At 41.8% G+C, this 24,084-nt stretch overlaps 2 protein-coding genes and 1 long non-coding RNA gene across 3 annotated transcripts in view; 2 read left to right on the top strand and 1 right to left on the bottom strand.

The window, feature by feature from the left end:
* ARL6 (ARF like GTPase 6) overlaps nucleotides 1–3,946 on the top strand; it is a 57,768-nt gene extending 53,822 nt beyond the window's left edge. Inside the window, exon 8 of the mRNA XM_075850907.1 lies at nucleotides 3,476–3,946. Coding sequence (XP_075707022.1) covers nucleotides 3,476–3,501 — 26 coding nt within the window. The 3' untranslated portion in view covers nucleotides 3,502–3,946. The remainder of the gene's footprint in view (nucleotides 1–3,475) is intronic.
* Nucleotides 3,947–8,128: 4,182 nt separating this feature from the next.
* On the bottom strand, nucleotides 8,129–15,749 carry LOC142743566 (uncharacterized). Its single transcript, XR_012881584.1, has 4 exons — nucleotides 15,582–15,749; nucleotides 9,326–9,438; nucleotides 9,090–9,158; nucleotides 8,129–8,964 (listed from the first exon to the last, which is right to left on the bottom strand). It is a non-coding gene; the product is annotated as an uncharacterized LOC142743566 (long non-coding RNA).
* A 109-nt stretch (nucleotides 15,750–15,858) lies between these two features.
* The window catches only part of CRYBG3 (crystallin beta-gamma domain containing 3), a 165,739-nt gene continuing 157,513 nt past the window's right edge, over nucleotides 15,859–24,084 (top strand). The window contains exon 1 of the mRNA XM_075854447.1: nucleotides 15,859–16,445. Coding sequence (XP_075710562.1) covers nucleotides 16,018–16,445 — 428 coding nt within the window. The 5' untranslated portion in view covers nucleotides 15,859–16,017. The remainder of the gene's footprint in view (nucleotides 16,446–24,084) is intronic.

Raw genomic sequence — 24,084 nt, 5'->3', positions numbered from 1 at the left:
AAAAACTAAACACAAAAAACAATGGAGGAATTGCAGCTTTTTCCAATTTGAGCCTGCAAAGAACTTTATTTTCAGTTTCCCAGTACATTAAATGGTGTCACTAGGAACTACAACTCTTGCCGCAAAAAATAAGCCCTCACACCACTCTGCAGATGGAAAAATAAAAAAAGTTATGGCTCTTGGAACGCGGGGAGGGAAAAACTAAAATGTAAAAGCAAAAAATGGATCAGTCCTCAAAGGGTTAATTAATTTTATACTGAAAAAGCATTTATTACCACATGTGGGGTATAGCCGTACTCGGGAGAAATTGCTTTACAAATGTTGGGCGGCTTTTTCTCCTTTATCCTTGGTGAAAATGAAAAAGTGCAACATTTTTGTGAAAAAAATTTTGATATTCAATTTCACGGCCTAATTCTAATAAATTCTGCAAAAGATCTGTGGTGTCTAAATGCTCACTGTACCCCTAGATAGATTCCTTAAGAGGTGTAGTTTCCCAATTGGGGTCGTTTTGGGGGTGTTTCCACTGTTTTGGTACCTCAGGGGCTTTGCAAATGCGACATGACACCCAAAAACGATTCCAGCTAAATTTGAGCTCCAAAAGCCAAATATTGTTCCTTCTCTCCTGAGTCCTGCTGTGGGTCCAAACAGCGTTTTATTACCACATATAGCGTATTGCTGTAATCAGGAGAAATTGCTTTACAAATTTTGGGGTGATTTTTCTCATTTATTCATTGTAAAAATTTAATATTTTCTATTTAAATTGTCATGGTCTAATTCCACTAAATTCCGCAAAAAAACTGTGGGGTCAAAATGCTAACTAGACCCCTAGAAAAATTCCTTTAGAGGTGGTCTCCAAAATGGGGTCACTTTTGGGGGGTTTTCCACTATTTTGGTCCCTCCAGGGTGTTGCAAACACGACATGGCACTGAAAACCAATCCAGCAAAATCTGCGCTCCAAAATCCAAATGGTGCTCCTTCCCTTCTGAGCTCTGCCGTGAGTCCAAACAGCAGTTTAGTACCACATATGCGATATTGCCGTAATCGGGAGAAGTAGCTTTACAAGTTGTGGGGTGCTTTTTATTCTTTATTCCTTGCAAATATTAAATTTTTTTTTCTATTTTTTTTTCAGAAAAAAAGTAGATTTTCACTTTCACAGACAAACTCCAATAAATATAGCAAAAGACCTGTGGGGTCAAGATGCTAACTATACCCCTAGATAAATTCCTTGAGGGGTGTAGTATCCAAAACCGTGTCAATTTTGGGGGATTTTTACGGTTTTGGCACCGCAAGACTTCTTCAAACCTGACATGGTGCCTAAAATATTTTCTAATAAAAAGAAGGCCCCAAAATCCACTAGGTGCTCCTTTGCTTCTCAGTCCATTACCACACTAGAGCCACGTGGGATGTTTCTAAAAACTTCAAAATATGGGCAATAAATATTGAGTTGAGTTTCTCTGGTAAAACCTTCTTTGTGTTACAAAAAAAATAGATGAAAAATGAATTTCAGCAAAAATAATAAAATTTGTACATTTCCCCTCTACTTTGCTTTAATTCCTGTGAAACGCCTAAAGGGTTGAGAAACTTTCTGAATGCTGTTTTGAATACTTTGAGGGGTGACGTTTTTAAAATGGGGAGATTTATGGGGTCTATCTAGTACATCAGGCCCTCAAAGCCACTTCACAACTGAACTGGTCCTGTAAAAATGGCCTTTTGACATTTTCTTGAAAACGTGAGAAATTGCTGCTAAAGTTCTAAGCCTCGTAACGTCCTAGAAAGATAAAAATAATGTTCAAAAAACTATGCAAATATAAAGTAGACATATGGAATATGTGAAATAGTAACTATTTTGTGTGGTATTACTATCTGTTTTACAAGCAGATACATTTAAAATGAGAAAAATCATAATTTTTGCACATTTTCTTTACATTTTGGTGTTTTTCACAAATAAACAATGAATTTATTGACCAAATTTTTCCACTAACATAAAGTACAATATGTCACGGGAAAAGAATCTCAGAATCGCTTGGATAGGCAAAAGCATTCCAGAGTTATTACAATCTAAAATTACACATGTCATATTTTAAAAAATGGGGCTGGTCCTTCAGGCCAAAATTAGCTCGGTCCTGAAAGGGTTAATACTTTTTATTTAAAAAATAAATAAAATTTGTACATTAAAAAAAACTTTATTAATCTGTACTTTTACTTTTGTTTTTATTAGTCCCCCTAGGGGACTTCATCCAGCGATCATTGGATCGCTTGCATGATCTACTGACATCCCCTATGAAGCCCTGCTGCAGGCAGTGCTTCATAGGAGTACAAAGATGTCAGACCTGGGGGCCTTCATTAAGCCCCCAGGCTACCATAACCACTATCGGCACCCCGAGATCGCGTTGCGGGGGGCCGATGACCCGTCCGAGGGGAGCAACTCCCTTATTTTAACGGCTTTGATGCCTCGGTCGTTATAGATCGAGGCATCTAAGTGGTTAAATGGGCAGAATCAAAGTGATCTTTGATTCCGCCCATTGCAGTGGGGTGTCAGCTGTAATATAGAGCCGACACACGCTCTGAGCGCTCTCCTTGCCCTTGGCAATTGTCATGTAGAGTTACTTGACATGTTACTTTTGACAATCTCTACTTTTTAGAAAGCACCTTTGACAATGAGCTCATCAGAAATTGTCCCCCTGCTGGGACCCCCACAAATCCGCTATAATTTGAGGGTAAACCTCACATTGTGTTCAATTTCCACCAGGAGAATTTAGGCATTACGCTGTGTTCATTCAAATCAATGAGTTGTCTGTAAGACATGACCGGTCCTTCAGAGCAAGAAGGTCTTTGTAACCACTTCCTACTCTGGCCAAGAGATGAGGATCCTTTCTAAACTGGAGAACCCCTTTAATTGTTTGAAAACTTAGTATCCATTTAATCTATTTGTATTTCTGATATACATCAACTTTTTAATTTACTTACTATTAAAATGTATTTGTTTTATCCGTGCAAATTCTGTGTGAAGTTACTGCCACAAAGTTTCTCCCCTCCTGTAATCTGCTGTCCACTTCCTGTTGAGCAAAATTGGTCCCTAGTTACAGAGCACAGGAGACCGACTACAAGAGGTTGGGGTTGTCTCTTTACTGCCAGCCAATATAAGTGTATGGAGTGGTGAGGGGGGCAGGAGTAAGGAGCAGGAGAAGAGAAAGACACAGACCCTGCCCATAGAAGTCTATGGGGAGGGGGAGCAGGAGCAGAGTGAGAAAAAAAACACAGACAGGCTGCAGTTTCCTGGTAAGTGTTACTGTCTCACCACAGGACAGGGGGTTTATGATAGACAATTTAAAAATAATCTGTTATGGGTAATACATCTTTAAATATATAAGTGTGTTTTCGGGCCCACAAACCAGGTAAAATGTATTCTTTTGTTTCATTTTGTTGTTGTTTTTTTGTTTTTTTTTATGTTGAACCTAAATTATGTTGTCAACAGATCAAATACAAGCAATGAAAACCTAAGAAGATGAGAGAATTTGGCACGCTATTACTGTCTGCACACTTGGACCAAAAGAAGTGCTATCAGTCCCTGTAGTGTACCAGGTTGAATAAAGCTCATCCGTGTTATTTAGCACCTCAGGTTTTGTAAAGCGAAAATAGTGCAATGTTACTATAGGAAATACTGATCAGTATGAATATTTAATTTCTGCAACTTTTTATGTGCTTTGTTAAAATTGTGAGATTTCACTTGTCCAGCTTGTATATACTACAATATAACGGGGTACGTTTTAACTTATTCATTTATTTATCATTGTTTGACTTCAAAAGTATCGTAATATATCAAAATGTTAGATTTTGTATTTTATCATTGAAATGACCTGAGCAATTATTTAAGCAATGTTATAAATGGATAAATATATATATTGGGAATAATTTGAATGGTACAAAGAAAATAAACCTATATAATCATACATACAACTTTTTTAAAATTGATATATGTTTATTATATAAGTGTGTTATGTTTTTTCTGGTAGTTTCATCTTCCAAATAAAGATCTTTCTTTAAAAAAATCTTTCAAGAATATTTATTATTTAGTTCTATGGGAGTTGTATAAATGTCTTCACTATAAATATAAGTTGTATAAACTTCATGTTGTCACTTCTGCAAAAAAATGGTTTTGGCACCAAAAACGAAATATGTCTATCTCTATAAGTAAACAAAACATTATTACCAAACTTTGACTAATGCACTACCTTCTGATTTACGAATACAAGGTAAATATTTCCATTTTGGTTAATTTTTAGGGATCCAGCACAGTAAAGGGGGTTTTCCAAAATTCACCTGGATGTCAGGAACTCAAAATATTTTAAAAATACCTAGTTTTTAAAAAGCGCTTCCTCCGCAGCCATAAACCCCCCCCCACCCCACCCCAAAGTAGTGATGTCCTGTCCATTGAGACGTTGCATGACCATTGCTGCCAATCCTGGGACGGCACCACAGGGCGGTGCCTTGATTTGCTGCCATAGTCTTGTCACTTATCTCCACCCGGATCTCAGAAAACCCTTTTAATTGTAAGTCTTTTTTTCTATGGAAATGGCGGTGCTGAATACAGATCACTTAGTTCAGGGCTAGAGCCTTCACTTGTATAACCCTAACCAGCCCAGGACAGGACGTGTGACTTGAATCTCATGATGCGATTGTACAACTTTTACCTGAATATGTTCTACTACAGAAAAAGTAAAAGGGGTTGTCTCACCAGAGAGACCCCTGGCAAACAACTGATTTTGCGGGGGGGAATGATGCGGCCGGCTGCTCATGTAGTAGAATGCCGTCCGTGTAATGCATAGGCGGCCCAAGTCAACTAGAGCTAGAGGTTCTGGCTTATAGTCTTCCATATGTCCTAATAAAGGGAACAGTTGATAAACAGTCTTGGTCCAAATTCACAGATTCCGGTCACTATATAAAGGTTTTTGGAATGAATAAATATGGACGTGTAAAAAGTGTAGACGCCTGATCCCTTTTACTCCGCAATAATGGGACTTCACTGTGTCATTTGGCATTGGGTATTATGCAAGGGTGACTGCATTAAAAGCAGTGCGTCTGTGTCGCTTCATGGTTTAAACATGAGCAGCCCTTTTACCAGGGAGCTGTAAGAGGACATCAATAATGCACATTTTCCAAGCAGTTTGCTGTGAACGGGAATATGGAAATTAGTTAAACCTTTTGTTTTAATGTGTAAAAATAACCGTGATTGGTTTCAATTTTTTTGTAAGTTGTTACAGGAAGCAAAATGGAAAATGTCGATTTAAACAGATACTAGTGATGTGTAAACATTTCCCATCTGTGCCTCTGCTGACTACATGGGTCCAGTCATCTGTTATACAGTATTCGTTGCTCTCCTCAGCAGCTGAGCTTGGATGCCCCCTTCCTTCCAGGGAACCCCACGTCTATGATCTGTAGGTCTATTCAAAGGCGTAACTTGAAGCTTTTGGGCCACAATGCAAAATCTAGAACAGCCCCCCCCCCATATTTACCATGTGCCATTTATAATGCTATTGACTTCATATGTGACAGAGAGGCTATTGGAGCTCTAAGGCACCAGGGTCCAGAAACACTTGTTACCACTGTACACACTATCATTTTGCCCCTGGGTCTAATCTTCCCGCTGGTTCTCTCTTCTTGGATGGACAGCAGGACTAACAGGAGTCAGATTCTGAGCTATTCGTGACCAATAAGGCTGGGTTCACACGAGCGTGTTATGTCCGTAAAGGACGGAACGTATTTCTGGCGCAAGTCCTGGACCGAACACACTGCAGGGAGCCGGGTTCCTAGCATCATAGTTATGTACGACGCTAGGAGTCCCTGCCTCTCCGTGGAACTACTGTCCCGTACTGAAAACATGATTATAGTACGGGACAGTTGTCCTGCAGCGAGGCAGGGACTCCTAACGTCGTACATAACTATGATGCTAGGAGCTCGGCTCCCTGCAGTGTGTTTGGTCCGGGACTTGCGGCCGAAATACGTTCCGTCCTTTACGGATGTAACATTCTCGTGTGAACCCAGCCTAACTGTATGCAGCAAGGTTCTTATCCTCCATTAAAGACCCCAGTCAGGGATCTAGCTTTTAATGAATGGGCCTGAAAATAAGGTGACAATTAGTCTCCGTTTCTCCATTATCATTATGTACACCTTTTCAACTAAATTTTTTTTAATAAAACAACGTTTTAGGTGATGTTAAGCAACATTTAAATAGTTTTTTTTTTTTTTTTAAATTAAAATAAATTTACTTTTTGTGAAACCGCTTCTATGTATCCAGAAGCTGTATCTTGCCGTCAATGCCAATTCCGTCAGGTCAGTTTTACCGACGGCTTGGCTGAAAGCTGCTCCTGCGTGTCTCTGTTCATGAACTTAGATGTGATTGTTATTAGCTGGATGCTGGATTTTAACGCTGGCTAAACTGACTTGTGGAGTCTACGGAATCTCGCTGTTCTTCGCAGTCCCCTGTGTAGTCACCAATTAGCGGCTGTTGCCCTGTAGGAATTTTGGGAGTGATGTGGGATCCGAGTGAAGCCAATGGATTTGACCGGGAAAGCGGTCTTGATGCGACAAGCCAGAGGAGCAGACGGACAAATACCTAATCCGAACATGGACCAGAGGTCGTACTATAAACAACAAGCGACAAATCTGTGGGAGCAAAACAGGAGAAATACAAAGGCAAGGTCATGGTCAAACCACACAAATAGCTAGCTAGAAGGAATGTACCTTATTCGCAGGCAATGGTATCCAGGCGGATCTTCTTAAAGACCCTGCTGCTTCATCAGAACGGCTCAGTCATCATGGACCCCCGACACAGCCTGAGAGCAGTGCTGGATCCAAGTGAGTAACTGATGTATTTTCCATATATATATATATATATATATATATATATATATATATATACACACACATATATATTCTCTCTCTCGCTCTCTCTCTCATATAGTAAGCAATCTGTTAACCCCACAGTAGTTACTGCATACACATAATATCAGAAGTAGTATATACCGTTACAGAATCTATTCTTATTCCCCTTCTGGCTCATGCACACGACCGTAATATATGGCTCCGTACAAGCTACGGGTAAAAGACTACTTTGTCGCCATTTGCCTCCAATTTCATACGGAGATTCTGTATCCAACAGCAAGAAAACGTGGCATGCTTGTAAGGGCTTGTTTATACGAATGTGTATTACGTCCGTGCAACGCGCGTGATTTTCACGCGTTGTACGGACCTATGTTAGTCTATGGGGCAGTGCAGACAGTCCGTGAGTTTTGCGCAGCGTGAGTCCGCTGTGAAAAACTCACGACATGTCCTATATTTGTGCATTGTTCGCGCATCACGCACCCATTGAAGTCAATGGATGCGTGAAAATCACGCATGCCACACGGAAGCACTTCGTGGGCCAAGCGTGATTCGCGCAACAGCACTGAAAAGGGTGAATAAAAACAGAAAAGCACCACGTGCTTTTCTGTTTACAAACATCCAAACGGAGTGTCATAATGATGGCGGCTGCGCGAAAATCACGCAGCCGCGCATCATATGGTGATGACACACGGAGCTGTTAAGTACCTTTTGCGCGCACAAAACGCCGCGTTTTTTGCGTGTGCAAAACGCACACGCTCGTGTAAACCTGGCCTAACTCTTTAGTTTCTGCAAGTGTGGATGCCTAGCAACCACCTTACTTCCTGTCTTGGTGACCACCGTCTGGGTGCATAGGGTGATTACAGTAAGTTCTGTGAGCTATAAGAATACATTGCTGCTCTATGATGCCTGGACATCTGATACCTCACATTCAGGCAACTGAAAGCAGGACAAGTCTCATGGGGCTTCAGGGTGAAACCCTGCAAGACCAGGGGAACATGTCTAAGAACAAGAAAGATTGTGAGTCTGGGGGAACATAGCAAACCGAAAGAGGCTGTAATTCCCTCCTCTGATGTACTTACCGATGAACACTTATTAACCATAAATCTACTTTCAACTTTACTATTGTAAGAATATAACAAGTGTTTATATTACTCTTATTGCAACAAGCTGGCAACGACTAAGTCGCGAAGTCCATGCCAAGAGGAAGGAAACTACAGCAAGTATCATTTCAGCATATTAGCAAACACTTGGCTTTTTATTCTTTTCTTTTTGGATTAATATACGGACCAGTAGTGTGGGCAAGGTGGTTTAGCAATTCAGTATCATAGGAGTATGTCACACACCACAACCTACTTGCGTGCATTTTACTTCACCATCTATAGTGAACGTTTCATGACAGGTGAACTTTAAATAGTGGAATCTATATGATGCTTTTAAAGCAGGAGTGGCCAAACTTTTTCACTATGAGATCTACTTTTTTGAGTCCGGTCATTGACCAGAGAACCAGGGACGTTGCTGTCATGTTTTTTCTTTTTTTCTTTCTCAGATGCCCCAAGTTACCCATAGTGATACTTTAGCAGCCATAGTTTCTCTTTGCACTTCCTCCTCAGCCATGAATTCTTTATACATGCCCGTGCTGCTCTTCTTCCAGTCCCTGCTGTGACCTGGTGTGTATACAGCGAATGGCACTGGTAGAGACTCACAAGTCCCTTTATGATTCCCAATGAGTCTTTCACTTTAAAAGGCTGGTGAAAGACATACTAGAAAAAAAAATCCTCCAGGAGGCAATTTCCTTGTTTCTGTATTAAAGCCAGAAAGAGAATGGTTGTTGGATCTACTGGTGCCCACTCTGAGGTCTACCAGTTAATCACAATCTTCTGTTTGGCCACCAATGCCCTAGATTTAAAGCACCTGCTATAAACCCCCATACCAGAGATCAGGAATGCAGTGCGCTGCTTACGCCATCCTGGTGACTTTGATGTCTGGGTGATGTTGCTGGAGGAGAACTCGGATTTTCTTTCTGTTCTAAAGAATTGGAGAAGAGCCACTGACGGTCCTACTGGTGGATGTGGCATGCAGCACCTATTAACACCAAGGCAGTATAGTAGCACTTTCAGCTCCTGCTAGTTTTACTCTAGTTGGACCTTCAGTTATTATATTAAAAAAAGTTAATGGTCATGGATTTTTAAATGATGGAAATGTCTTACCGATGCCAAATTTGTTCAGGCTCCATAAGGCGTATGGGCAAAGCACCAATTAAGATCACATTCAGACACCTGGGAAAGAAACCAAATAGATTTTCCTAAAAACTTTAATTTTTAGAAAATAAGAATCTTATTTTCAACTTTTGGTTTTACTAAAATTGATAAGGACCTGCACCTGTCACAGGAATTAAAAGGGTTCTCAGGGACTTGGCGTGTTTGGCAAGTCAAATGTAACTTACATAACCAGTGCACATGTAAACTGTTCTCACTTGGTGGTCACCTAAGCAGAACTGAGTGATTTATTTTTCTCCTGGAGTCTTCATTGTGTCCAAGGAACACTCTTGGGGGTGGACTGCATGATAAAGAGAGAAAATCAAATATAAAAACCTTGTGTCACGCACCACTCACTGCATAAGGCAAAACACAGTGTATACATTTTGCCCGGGCTATTGCTTTAAGATTTTGTATAGGCTTTACCTACAGGCCCATAGGTGATACATAATGGCATCAGAATGAGTTGTGCCCAATGACACATTAAACGTTATTACATCTGACAAACAGAGCGCTGCTACACCTGTACAATATCGAAAGAAATGCCTAGATAATTGCCTTCACGAACTTTGTTCCCTGATCTAGTCCGTGAAGTTTTTGACAGCAGTGCAAATATTACACAGTAGTGATTCATCCAGCACAACCAGTTTGGTGGAATGTAGAAAATCACTGCTTGTTTGCACAAGATGGCAGCATGTCCTAAATATAACACACTCGATAGTCACAGCCGCCAAATGTCACGATTTAAATAAATAAAGACTCATCAGGATTTTTTGTTAAATAAACAGGGAATTAGCTAAATAAAATAATAAATATATATATATATATATATATATATATATATATACACACAAACAAACAAACACTATGGACAAATGTATTGGGACACACCTCTTAATCATTGACTTCAGGTGTTTCATTCAGTCCCATTTGCCACAGGCGTAATAAATCCAGCATCTCGCCATGCAGTCTCCATTCCAAATATTTGTGAAAGAATGGGTCGTTCTAAAGAGCTCCCTAAATTCTAGTGTGGTCCTGTAATAGGATGTCACTATTGTAACAAGTCAGTTCGTGAAATGTCTTCCCTCCTAGATATAAAAAAAACCACAGCAACTCGGCCAGGTAGTGGCAGACCATGTGAAGTTACAGAGCGGGGTCACCGAGTGCTGAGGCGCATAGTGCATAAAAGTCGCCAATGCTCTGCTGACTCAGTAACTGCAGAGCTCCAAATCACAGAGGCCCCTTAGTTCCAGTGAATGGAAATCTTAATGCTTCAGCATACCAAGACATTTTGGGCAATTGTATTCTTCTAACTTTGTGGGAACAGTTTGGGGTTCGGCCCTCTTCTGTTCCAGCATGACTGCGCCCCAGTGCTCAAAGCAAAGTCCATAAAGTCATGGTTGGGGGAGTTTGGTGTGGAAGAACTTGACTGGCCGCAGAGAGTCCAGACCTCAACCACATCAAACACCTTTGGGATGAACTACGATGGAGATTGTGAGCCCGGCCCTCTCCTCCAATAGCAGTGTCTGGCCTCACAAATTCTCTTCTGGATGAATGGGCAAAAATTCCCACAAACACTGCAAATCTTGTAGAAAGTCTTCCCAGAAGAGTGGAAGCTGTTTTAGCTGCAATGGGGGGGGGGGGGGGGGGGGACCAAGTCCATATTAATGTCTATGAATATAGAATGGGATATCCTAGGTGTAATGTGTAGGTCTCCCAATACTGTTGTCCCTATAGTGTATGTATTTTATATTTATATATTGAAATATAGCACTTGTAAATCTCTGATCTCAGTGTTGTCTGGTGACATTCCTACTACTGGTGAAACTACTAAATTGTAGTGGTCAAGTCAGGTCAAGAATAAATAATGGCATTCTTAACACCTAGATGACCGCAATACTTACATTTACGTTATAGTGATGCTAAACACACCACTCAAAGTGAGCCCTGGGACATGAATCTGTGTCCTCCCTGCATTCTTCTGTATGCAGATCACTGCTAATGGTGATCTACTGTAAAAGCAAATGGGCATTGGATCACCATTAACTAAGGTCTACATATAGAGGAATGCTGGGATAACACAGATAATGTTATCCCATCTTCCTCCAACCCCAAGAAAATAAAATAAAAAAATAAATAGCCTGTAAAATTTAAAAAAAGTTTCTGACCTCAAACACCAAATGGCCAGCACCACCAGAAACCATACTCTGTGACATGGAAGTTATGGACCAATATAATGAGTCAATATCACAGAATATACAGTATATTATCTCAAATCCACGCAAATTATAACCTGTCACTTAAATCTGCTCTTACGCCTACAATTTATTTGCACACGAGTGCTTTGCGCAAGTTTACAGATTCTACATAACACCTAAAGGCAGTAGGCGTGCTAGAAGAAAATGGAGGCCTGTGTTCTCAAGTGTTATATAGAGGATTTAGGTTGGGCATATGGTATCATTATACATGGGAGGGTTCGGGGATTATTGTGTGTGCCATACATTTTCCTAGTTAAACTAATAATATTGAATTACAAAAAAAAAAAGAAATTTGCAGTTTTCTGGGGGACGGCATTGACAAGCTCTTGCTGTGGCTGAAAACCGTGCCGGCATGTTGTTTGTCACAGTTGTCAAACTGCTTGGTAATGGCTGCACGGTGTTGCGGGTATAATGCCTTATTATCTGCAAAATTATGTGGCCATTAATGAATAGACCTTTATGGTCACTCATCTAAGTGTATCAACTTAAGGTACTCTTACACGGCCCAACGTGTGTGCTCGTTACTCCAATCGCTCGTCCCCATATATTTCTATCATGTCGGCAGCACGTCACCTTGTTTACACAGCGAGATGTACTGCCGACGACGATAAAAGTTTATACATTTAAAACGATGCAACCAGCTGATCGTTGCCCTGTTTACACAGAGCAATTATCGGGAACGAGCGATCTATGAACGCTCGTTTGCCTGATAATTGGCCAGTGTAAAAGGGCCTTTAGATGTGATTGTTATTTGCTGGATCCTGCGTGTCAGAGATAAGCAGGAGCAGCTTTCAGTCAATCCGTCAGTCCAGCTGACCTGACGGAATCGGCTTTGACAGCAAAATACAGCTTCTATGTACACAGGATACATCAAAGCTGTGTCTTAGAAAGTAAAATAAAAAAATGAATTATAGTCAACTTAAAAGTTGCTTAAAATCACCTAAAACATTTATAAAAAAAAAAATAGGAGTTCAAAGGTGTACATAGCTATTAATGCCCTTTTACAAGGAACGCACATTCGTACAAACGCCTGTTCTCGATCATTGCCCTGTGTAAACATGGCAATAGGGCAGTGATCAGCCAACAAACAAGCAAATGCTCATTTGTCGGCTGATCGCATCTTTTATATGCGATTTTCAATGTTTGTTGACCGCAGCTCCTTTGGATGTGCTGCCGACAATATACAATTAGTGATCGTTCCTCCCCACACTTATGATTGCACCATTTGAGCAGAACCCCTTCCCATGCACATGGACCTTCACTCATAGTAAAGCATCTGTCCTCGCTGTACTCTTCCCCTGTCTGCAGGAAGCTTGCAGCTAGGAAGTTACAAGCAAACCACCTATCACTGGCTACTGCATGTTACCTCCTTTTCCTTTGCTAATAACTTTTATTAGAGATAGGATGGCACAAGACGTCTGTGTGACAGATGGCAACTCTTCCAAAATACTGCTCACCTCCTGTCAGGGAATGGTGACATCTGAGGTGAGGTGTTGTGTTCTGCTCATGGACGGTGCAGCACTAAATAAGACTCCCACTGTGTATGAAGTTACCATGCCACACAATAGAATATGGGGCAGCCAACTCTGCAAAACTGTTATTCTACCCATCTCTATATAGTTAGAGAAGCTGTCAATCCTACCATACTCTGATGGATTAACATAAAGTATCACCCGCCTGCGCATGGACACAGACAAGACATGACTTTGAGTTGCAAGTTTAACGGCACCATGTACACCGGTCAAAATGTGTATAAGGGCCTGTTCACATCACCGTTCGCTTTCCGTTCCTGGGTTCCGTCGGAGATTATAGTGGCACTATATGGGAGGTGTGGCACTATCTACAGGGGACACTGGCACTATCTACATGGGCACTGTGGCACTATGTGGGCTCTGGCACTTTGTATGTGAGCACTATGTCACTTTATATGTGGGCACTGTGGTACTATGTGGGCACTGTGGCACTATCTATAGTGGGCACTATGTCGTCACTGGCACTTTATATGTGGGAACTATGTCTCTTCAATGTGGCACTATCTACAGTGAGCACTACCTATGTGGGCACTAGCCCTATTTACAGTGGGCACTGTGGTGTTTTTAGGGGGTTGGGACAAAAAACCCTGACAAATTAAATCCATACTTTTTTTTTTAACGGCCATGAAAAACGGACAGACGGACTGGAAATGGATGAAAATTTGGAGACACACTGATGCACAACGGCCATGAAAAACTGGCAGTTGATCAGTTATTAATGGCCATTTTTTTTCACTGTCGTGTGAATGTAGACTAGAGGAGAAAGTGAGAGGAGTCCAGAGTCCAGTGGTATCGGGCGCATGCGCATTATGCAGATTGAAGCCGAGAACAGTACACCCCGGGCATGTGCAGTGTACTGTTCTCTGCTTTATGTGCGCTATGGGCATGTGCCCGATGCCGCTCACGGACTAATCTCAGTAACTTGTAAGTTATTTTACTATTACCTAAACGTCCGGTTTCCGCGTGAGCAGGTTTGGAACACTAAACCCCAGCTTCACAATGACATGGGGGTTTATTGGCTCCAAACCTAGTGATAGTTTCCCTTTAAGGTAGGAGAACATTTTATTTTAGTTTTATTGCTAAGTGGGGAGTTGGGGGGAGATTAAGAGATATATTGCTAAAGTCGCCATACAAGCTTCTTAAAGGTGCCTTCAGGCTACATATAACCAGTTAAACGTGTCTCTGTACCTGGAATAGCTTCACTCAGATCATGCAATAGATAGGCACTTGTGACACTCCCTATGAAGGTGAAGCATCGGACATTACAGTTCATGATATAGTTCTGCAAACAGAACCCAGGAAACTGAATATATGTAGGGTCTCAGATAAATGGCCCATCCCGTCATATACCACTAGTGAGTGCTATGAACACTGCAGCATTATCACACCCAAATGGTGCCCTTCCAAAGATGGGCCCCAAGTCTAAACCTGGCCACACACATACGATAGCTGTTGACCAACAGGTATTTCCCCCAGCCTTACCATAAGCATGCATAATGGGTTCTGCCAAGCTTGCATGTTTATTGCAATGGGAGTGGGAAACAAGTTGTCAGACTTGTCCCAATTGGCAGAACAAAGGATCAGGCATGATGAAATCCAATATGCCTGATCCCTGCGTATCTGATCTCTCACAAACGTTACTGGAGTCCAATAATGAGGAGACCTCAGTGTGTTCTCTGGTTTATGATATGAAATGCAAATCCACAGCAGGGGTAGGACAAGCATTCTTGGTGCCCAAGGCAGAGGTCGGAGAATGCACCCCACCACCCTTGGTCCCTGAAGTTCAGCAGTTGAATAGACATTAATTTAATTGAAGGGAAGCTATCATCTACTTGGACACAGCATACAATTGGTTGTTCAAAGAACATTAGTTGCGCCCCCCCCCCCCCAATTGTGTTCTAGGCTGTTGCCTACTCTGCCTACCCCCTAAGTTCCAATTTATACTGCATAGAATTAATAGTGTAAGGGCTCATTCAGACTAGTGTGTATCTCGTCCGTGTGCTGGCCGTTAAAACAACGGCCATCACACGGACTCGTGTATTTCAATGGGGCCGTGTGACTTTTGTTTTAAGGGAGTGTGTGAAGGGTCCATGAAATAGGACATCCTATTTTACTGCGTGTCACGCATTCCTCCATAGACTCTAGTCTATGTGGGATCTGTGACAATGCATCCCGCATAGGTGCACTTTGGACCTGAAAAACTACAGTTTTTCACGTCCGAGATTGGATACATTTGTGTGAAAATTGAGACTCTTGAAACATGTATAGTAGGCAGTACTGTTATATTGCAGTACTGATGCGGTTTGCATCCGACCATATTTAACATTTGCATTGAGTTTGTCTGTTCTTTTTGTGTACAGCGCTGAGCAAAATGTTGGTGTTTATAAATAAGAAGATATAAATATGTAAGTGATTACAAGTGATTGGAATATATGAGCAGCACAAGTGTTGTAATATATGTTACAATAATATAAATAACAGGACAAAATAAAAGTATATAAAAGGCACCAGAGTGTAATAGCAAGAAAGAACAAACAAACAAAAACAAGTCATACTCCAAACTACTAAAACCCCAAGCATGGGCAATAAACATTGCTGAAGAATCTGCATGAAATGCCAAGCATGCAAGCACAAGTTCACACACACATACTGACTTCACAGCAGCTGGGAGATTGTTCCTTGGGACCCAGTAGTCCTGCACAACTGCTGCAGTCCTGACCCCCTTATTTGTGCTCTGCTGCCAGTGTCCTAGGTACAAGCACAGTCACTGCCTGGGTCTCATAACACATTCACCAGCAGCACATAACACACAGCTGCAGGCTGCACCCCCTCCCTGTATGTGTACAGGGGCAGGGCTGCAGGGAGGACTGCCCTAGGAGTGTTGTGTCTCTTTCCTCCTTGCCAGACTCTCCTCACTTGTTCCTGGTGGAGAGGCATGGAGTGACTCATGGCTCCTTCCCTTGTGTGAGGTTCTCATGCAGTGTGTGAACTTTTGCAAACTTGGATTGTAATCCACCAGGAGCGACAACTCAGTCCCTATGTCACTACTTCTAGTCAGCACATTGGAAAGTCCTTGTTGATCTTCAGGACATGAGCACTCGCAGGAGAGCAGGCACCTGGCAGGATGAAGTAGCTAGGAGCTTCTCCAGACTCTTTTCTAGGACATCATCCCAGGAGAAAGAGGAGGAAAGTGGGAAAGACCCTGGTGAGGAACAGGACAGAGGTGACAAAAGCTTGTCCAGGCTTTTCTTCAGAAGTTCATCCCAGGAGAAGAAGGATGGAAGTGACAAGACTGAGCATGAAGAGGAGCAGGAGAGAAGTCACAGTCCATCCAGGCTCTTCTTCAGGAAGGTATCCCAGGAGAACAAGGGGGACATTGACAATGCCTCCCCTGCCAAGGGGAATAAAGAGGAGCAAGACAGGTCCAAGGGGTTCTCTAGACTCTTCACCAGGACATCATCTCAGGAAAAGGAGGAGGATAGTGACAGCTCCAGGGGTGCAAGAGAGGATAAGAGAGGGTACGTTGTTTGTTATAATGTTATCATTTTATATCATTTGCTATTATAATTATTCTTGTTGCTATAATTATTATATTACATTATTATTACTAGCATTAGTCATTTGGTCATGCCTGTTGATGGTGTTCTTCATTTTCTCATAATAATTATTTTGGTTAATTTGAATCTGATTATGAAATTAATTTTGAAGTAATTATATTGTTATTATAGTAATTAGATTAAATGGGATGATGGCACAGGACCTCATGTCCAGGGTGGTTAGGTGTGTGGTGGTGTCAAGTAGCTCCTGAAAGTGGACTCATTTTTATATTTGTCCTGCAATTACAAAATTTGTCCTGCAGTTACAAAAGGGGGTCCATTTAAACTTTTAAAGGGTTGTCCCAGAATCGACAATTATAATTGTCTGCTCGCTGGGAGCCTGCACCCCCCCCCCCTCCCGCAGTGAGGAGGAGCTTGAATAGAGCGATGGTCGAGCAAGAGCACGCTACTCTATTCAATGTCTGTGGATGGAAACAGCCAAGCAATGTACTTCGATGACTCCGTTGTTGCCATATACTTTAAATGGAGTGTCAGCGCGCATGATCGGTGGGTGTCCCAGTGGTGGGGCCCACAGCGATCAGACAATTATCACTTATGGTGCGAATAGGTGATAATTGCCGATTTTGGGACAACCCCTTTAAAATCAGCTAGCGGCTATCTAGAGTCTATTCATTTGCATAGAAGGGCCTGAGATAATGAATTTCATATCTTACAGCTAGTAGTGGATTGTTAGAGAGACATAAGAGTTTGCTCTAAAATAATCTATTAGAAAACTAGATGTTCTTGCACAGGGGTCCTCTGTGTTCTCTGTCCGCCACTGCCCTGTTCTGTACATCACTGTTTCTAAAGTCACTATAGTGTAATACATTGGTTTGCAAATACCTTGTGGACCTACAATATTTTGTTAGAGAAAATGTAAAATAATAAAACAATCAGTACTCACCTCTTCAATCCTCGGTCGATGCTAGTATGTACGGCCCGTGACCACTGAGGCCGGTATTTGGCTCCGCTGGAGCACCTGCGCTTGATCTGCGGAGGATTGAATTGGTAGGTACAAATTGTTTTGTTATTTTACAATATTTGCTACTTCTCTACTTTTTTTTCTCCAGACTTTTGGACAACCCTTTTAAATAGCACTTCCCTATTATTGCGTGGCTTTTTTTTTTTTTTTTTTTATAATAATAAAAATGTCAGTGTGATTGGTGCAACTTTATAATGGGTTTTTATTAAAAATTATGTTTACTTTCAGTTTTGTATTCTGTATACAGATCAGCTGTATCTTTTTCTATGACCTGAATCCGTGTGTTCCGTGGGCCTGATGGGGTCAATGTCAGCGGGTCCTTCGTGTCGCTGACATGCAGGATCCACCTGTAATCTATCAAATCTAAGTTATGAACATAGATGTGATGGATAACAGGTGGATCCTGTGTGTCTAGCCGCCTTTACTGAACCCTTCAGTCCCACGAACCTGAAGGGAGCAAGATTTAGCAAATGATACAGCTGCTCTGCATGCAGAATACAAAGCAGCTGTATCTGAAAAAGTAAAAATAATTTTTAATAAAAGCTATTTATAAAGTTGCACCAATCACGCTGACTGACCTTTTTTAATTAAAAAAAATGCCATTCAAAGGTTTACACAGCCTTTAAAGGGTTCTATAAATGAATATGGTTAAAGTAATAATTGTGAATGTGGCCGCATTGTGTCCCACAGGTTTGAAGCGACCACGGCAGTACAACGCGGCCACATTCAGTTTCATTACTGCAATGCAGCCAGCACGACACAGCAATCACACAGTGATCTTTGGCCGTGCGACCTGTGTCCCGGCCAAAGTAACCGTGTGGCCCTAGCCCTATTTCCTGCTCTAACCTCTTACGTTGACTGCAGTTAGAATAGGAAGCAGAGTCGTAGCTTGAAGATACTGGGCCTGGGGGTAAAATCTGCTCCAGGGCCCACTCCTAGTTTTTACATACATAGTATCATGATGTGCAGTGATTTCACACTGTCTCAGACCTGTATATATTGTATATTTCACACTGTCTCAGACCTGTATATATTGTATATTTCACACTGTCTCAGACCTGTATATATTGTATATATCACACTGTCTCAGACCTGTATAGTACGATAGCTCTGTCTAGTTATATTACTTATATTACTATGCAATTATAAAATACTGTCATAGCTTTGTGCTGCCCCTTTACGGACTCGTGCATATATGTGGGGTTTAAATCTGTAATATGGTGCCTGTAGCCTGTTATCGGCCCATACTGTACTACTGTGTGCCCCTTGTATAAATGGTCCATTGTCTGCTGTATAAGGCCACGATCACACACAGTTTTGATGCAGTTGTTGGCTCATTTTTTGTTAGCCAAAACCAAAAGTGGATCCAAAAGAAAGAAGAGGTAGAAAGAAAAGACTGATGCATCTCCTTTCTTTTGTGTCAACTTCTGTGTTTGGCTAAAAAAAAACGGACCCAAATACTGCACCAAAACTGTGTGTGTGATCGCGGCCTTATGTAGGTATTCTACCCTAGAAGGAGAGAACCTGGTGCTTCACAGAGTCACCACAGGCAGCACACAGAGTCCCTACGGATCCATAATACCAACCTTTTAACATTGGGCAGCTTCAGGCACCAGGGTGCGGGTGCAACCTCTACACTACATAGTATACATTGTACAGATCCTCGCTCGTTGCTCGGTATAACACAAGGCTCTACAAATCACTGCTCATATAAACAGCTAAAATACCTTCTCATAAACTCCTAAAAGTACACGGCGCCGGGGCTGGTATAATATTTTGTAGAGATCAAGCTGTAAAAAAGAGATTTTAATTTGCAACGCATTTCTGTAAGCCGAGAGTCACTGAGCTCTTGCAGGGTTTAGCTTCGTGTCATGACTAATCCGGGAGGTCTTGAGTCACTGTAAGTGGACAGCAGAAAGAAGAAGTGGGATTGTGGTTGATGATGTGTTAACATCTGAAGGCTGCGCTGCATGGGGGAGCATTTCCCACTTACAGAACATACATCACCTGTACATGAACATCTTTGAGTCGTCCTTTTCTGTCAAGTTATCCAGCGGTTTGTTTGTTTGTTTGTTTGTTTGTTTAGGAAACTTGTGTCGAAGATTGTCACCCAGCTTTCCCAGGCTTCAGAGAATTGTAAATCGGCCTTATCATACGGGGATAGAGTAGTGGGTTGCACTTACACAAGAGTTCAAATTTGCCATTTTTGACTCTGGGTAAGCTGGGTCACCACCGGTGTCGGACTGGTGTTTTTTGGGCCCACCAGAAAAGATGATCCTGAGGACCCCCTCCATATATACAGAACATGTACACGTCCAATTTTAATTGCATTGTTATATTTGTTGGTATCATTGTAGACACAGGACATATTATTAATAAGGTCCAATAGATTTTTTATGAATCATCTTATAAGTAATAGACCCTAGTCAGATCCAAATGGGATTGTCTTCAACCAGATCATTGGGGCCCATTATTGTGTCAGAATCAGGGCCAACCAGTGAATATTCCCTGGTACCCTTATGGGCCAGAACGATCCAGATCACTACCCTGTGGAAGCTGTAAAGATGTTCACATTAGTCATACGGCTTTCCAGGAACTAAATGACTGAAGAGAAGTTTTAACAACTTAAGGCTACGTTCACATCTGCATAAAGTCTTTACATTGTTCTGCTCCGTCAGAGAAGCAGCGCAAGGGAAAACCGGAAGCACCAGTTCCGTTGCACCACGGACACCACTGGCGAACGCTGGAACCTATTGACTTTAATGGGTTCAATTGACTTTCCATCAGGTGTCCCTGGTTTACCAGAAACAATGGCACAAGCATGCTGCGCTAGTGTTTTTGGCAATCTCAGCCGGCTCTACGACGAGGGCCCCAAACGGAGCCTCCAACGCACATGTGAACGAGGCTTAACACTCATACTTACAACATTTATAGTTACAGGTGATGTCTTGTTAGGGTATGGTCACACGTACACGTCCGATACGCCTGAAATTACAGAGCTGTTTTTCGCTGCGTCCACTACGGACGTAATTGGAGCTGTTTTTCTATGGAGTCAATGGAAAACTGCTCCAATTACATCCCAAGAAGTGACATGCACTTTTTTGGCGCGGGCGTCTTTTTTAATAAAATGACCGTCGGCACAGTACATCGTAAAACTCATTCAAATGAATGGGCAGATGTTTGCCGGCGCTTTGAAGTCGTATTTTCGGACGTAATTCGAGGTTAAAACGCCCAAATTACATCTGTAAATAGGGTGTGTGAACCCAGCCTTAGTCTTTATGCATTTGTTACGTTCGGCTCTGTGCACACCTCTATGCTACAGCATCATGAAGAAGTCAAATATTTTAAGGCCAAGGACAGGATTGGATCCCACCCTGTGAGGACAGGAAAGCCTTCCCTAAAACAGGACAGGATCAGATCCTGTCCCTGACTCCAGATATATACTCCTGCGTGAAGCTATGATGCGGCCATCTTCCCTGAAACAAAGTGCTAGAGTCTATTCTGTAATAGAACTATAATCTAAATTATACAATGTATTGTTTTATGGAAACAAAAATATTTTCAGCATTCACGAGGATCTCAACTGAACAAAGTAATTACAATTCATTTAGAAAAAGTTATGAGCATAGGTATCATTTTACACACAACATACGGCACTGCCTGCGTTGTATTTCCTTTGAAACTATCAACCATCTTTACAACTTCAAATGGCTGACAACAAAGAACAATAACTGCACTCAGCTATTTAGCAAATGTTAAAACGTATATATTTCGCAGCAGAACATACGGTTGGAAACTTTGCGCTCCCCCCAACTCTCAAGATGTTTTGGGGTCGGTGTAATGCCTCCTTAACACACTTTTGTTTTTCTGGGTTCCAATGTAAAAAATGTCAGGCATTTCCAGTGTTTTTATGGCGTGTTTTACATGCGTTTTTTTATTTAGGCTAGATTCATAAATATCATTTTGCTGCGTTTTTAATGTTTTTTTCATTGACATTTTTCACAGCATTTTTTGTAGATTAAAAACGCTTTTGGCGATTAAAAATGCTTTTGCCACATATTACTGTAGTGAAATATAGCCATCTCTATGTACACAGCACTTCGGTTTGCAGCGTTTTTATTGTGTTTTTGTGGGTCCGTGGTGGTTTTTCAAAAACGCAGTTTGGCGTTTTTTTCTACCATCTTTCTATATAAGAGTTCAAAAACGCCAGTAAAAATGCATCTACAAAATGACATGAAACAAAACCCCACATAAACGGCAATAAAAACACAAGTGTATGTAAAGGACGCCTAAGGGAATGTCCACATACAACGTAAACACGGCAGAATTTCCATCCAAATTTTCTATGCGGAGGTTCCGCAGCGTATTACAGTAGCAGCAAAGTGGATGAGATTTGAACAAATTTTATCCACAGACTGCCGAATACGTAGAAAAAGTGCGGAAATTGACCGGTGCGGATTTCTCTTGTGAAACGTTGCTGAAAATTCGTACAGAAATTCGGCAGGGTTTACGCTGTGTGTGAACATACCCTAAGGCCCCATGCAGACCACCGTAGAATGCATCCGTAATTGCGGGCCATAATTGCGGTCCGCAATTACGGACCCATTCATTTCTATTGAACACGGACACCTTCCCGTATATTTACGGGAAAGTGTCTGGGCCATAGAAATCCGCTGCAAAAGATAGGACATAACCTATCTTTTACTTTTTACGGACCGTGCTCCTATACTTTGTATGGGAGCACAGGCTGAAAATGCGGATGGCTGTCCGTGACCATCGGAGGCCGGCTGTGCCCGCAATCATGGAAAGTGATTAGGGGCACGGCCGTGTGCATGAGGCCTAAAGGTAATGATTCTGATAATAGTTATATATGAGCTGCTATTTTTGGGTTCGCTAATATATAAAAATCTATATGAGTGTAGGGTAACTTTGACTGCAGATATATTCTACATGAAGTAGTGGCGATTCTTTGCATCCTAATTTTCTGCAGACGGTCCAGCTATTCCTCTACATACAGGAATTTACCACACATTTTGACTAAAAGCCCAAATCCCAATGAGCAGGAGAGATATAAGCCAGATCTTCACATCTGCACTTGGCACTAAACACGAGCTGGGTGAAATACCTTGCTTGAAGGAAACAGAGCTTCAGGCATCTAACTGGCTGTCATCGTGAATTACTCTGCATGACATGGCGCAACCCACTCATATTATATAATATATTCTACACCGACATGTGATTCTATTAATTTTTCAAAAGTTCATTCTTATTAATCAGAAATCTGCCATAAGCTTAGGACATGGCATGGAATTAAGTGCCATCGTATGATCTTGGCATCTCTGACACAGATTGATGGTCTATATATCCTGGCCGATGATTTGCAGTTATTAACAGTCTTCTTCATTGTGGCAGATAGAACATAAAAGAGCATACCTGTGGTATTCAACAACTAAGGGTATGTTCACACGCAGTATCAAAATACGTCTGAAATTTTCAGACGTTTTTTAACAACTTGCGTTTTTCGCGGCGTATTTTACGGACGTTGTTGGAGCTGTTTTTCAATGGAATCAATGCAAAATGGCTCCAAAAACCTCCCAAGAAGTGACATGCACTTCTTTGACGCGGGCGTCTTTTTACGCGCCGTCTTTTGACAGTGATGCGTAGGATTACACCTCGTGGGAACAGAACATCGTAAAACCCACTGAAAGCAATGGGCAGATGTTTGTAGGCGTAATGGAGCCGTTTTTTCAGGCGTAATTAGTTGCGTAAAACGCCAGAATTACGTCTGAAAACAGTGCGTGGGAACATACCCTTAGACTGGGTTCACATTGAGTTTTTTGCAGGAGGAAAATCTGCCTCAAAATTCCGTTTGGAACTTTTAGGGTATGTGCACACGGTAGCAGGCTTTTACGTCTGAAAAGACAGACTGTTTTCAGGAGAAAACAGCTGCCTCGTTTCAGACGTAAATGCTGCTCCTCGCATTTTGCGAGGCTTCTCGGACAGCCGTAAATTTTGAGCTGTGCTTCATTGAGTTCAATGAAGAACGGCTCAAATTACGTCTGAAAGAAGCGTCCTGCACTTCTTTTGACGAGGCTGTATTTTTACGCGTCGTCGTTTGACAGCTGTCAAACGACGACACGTAAATGACAGGTCGTCTGCACAGTACGTCGACAAACGCATTCAAATGAATGGGCAGATGTTTGCCGACGTATTGTAGCCCTATTTTCAGACGTAAAAAGAGGCATAATACGCCTCGTTTACGTCTGAAAATAGGTTGTGTGAACCCAGCCTTAGGCAGATTTTCCTCTGCCTCCACGCCGATATTCGTGGTGTTTTTCACCTGCGGCCATTGAGCGCCGCGGGCATAAAAAGCTGCAAAATACGCTTTCTCTGCCTCCCATTGATGTCAGTGGGAGGTCAGAGGTGTAAACGTCCGAAGATAGGGCATGTCCCTTCTTTTTCCCGTGAGACGGTTTTTCCGCTCGTGGGAAAAAAAGCCTCCGCCTCCCATTGAAATCAATGGGAGCCATTTTCGGCCGTTTTTTGGCACTTTTTGCAGCGCAGTTTCCGCGTCAAAAA

Source organism: Rhinoderma darwinii, chromosome 2, assembly GCF_050947455.1.
Source record: "Rhinoderma darwinii isolate aRhiDar2 chromosome 2, aRhiDar2.hap1, whole genome shotgun sequence".
Lineage (NCBI taxonomy): Eukaryota > Metazoa > Chordata > Amphibia > Anura > Rhinodermatidae > Rhinoderma > Rhinoderma darwinii.
Note: the sequence above shows the minus strand (reverse complement) of the source record. Positions and strands in the feature narration are given on the sequence as shown.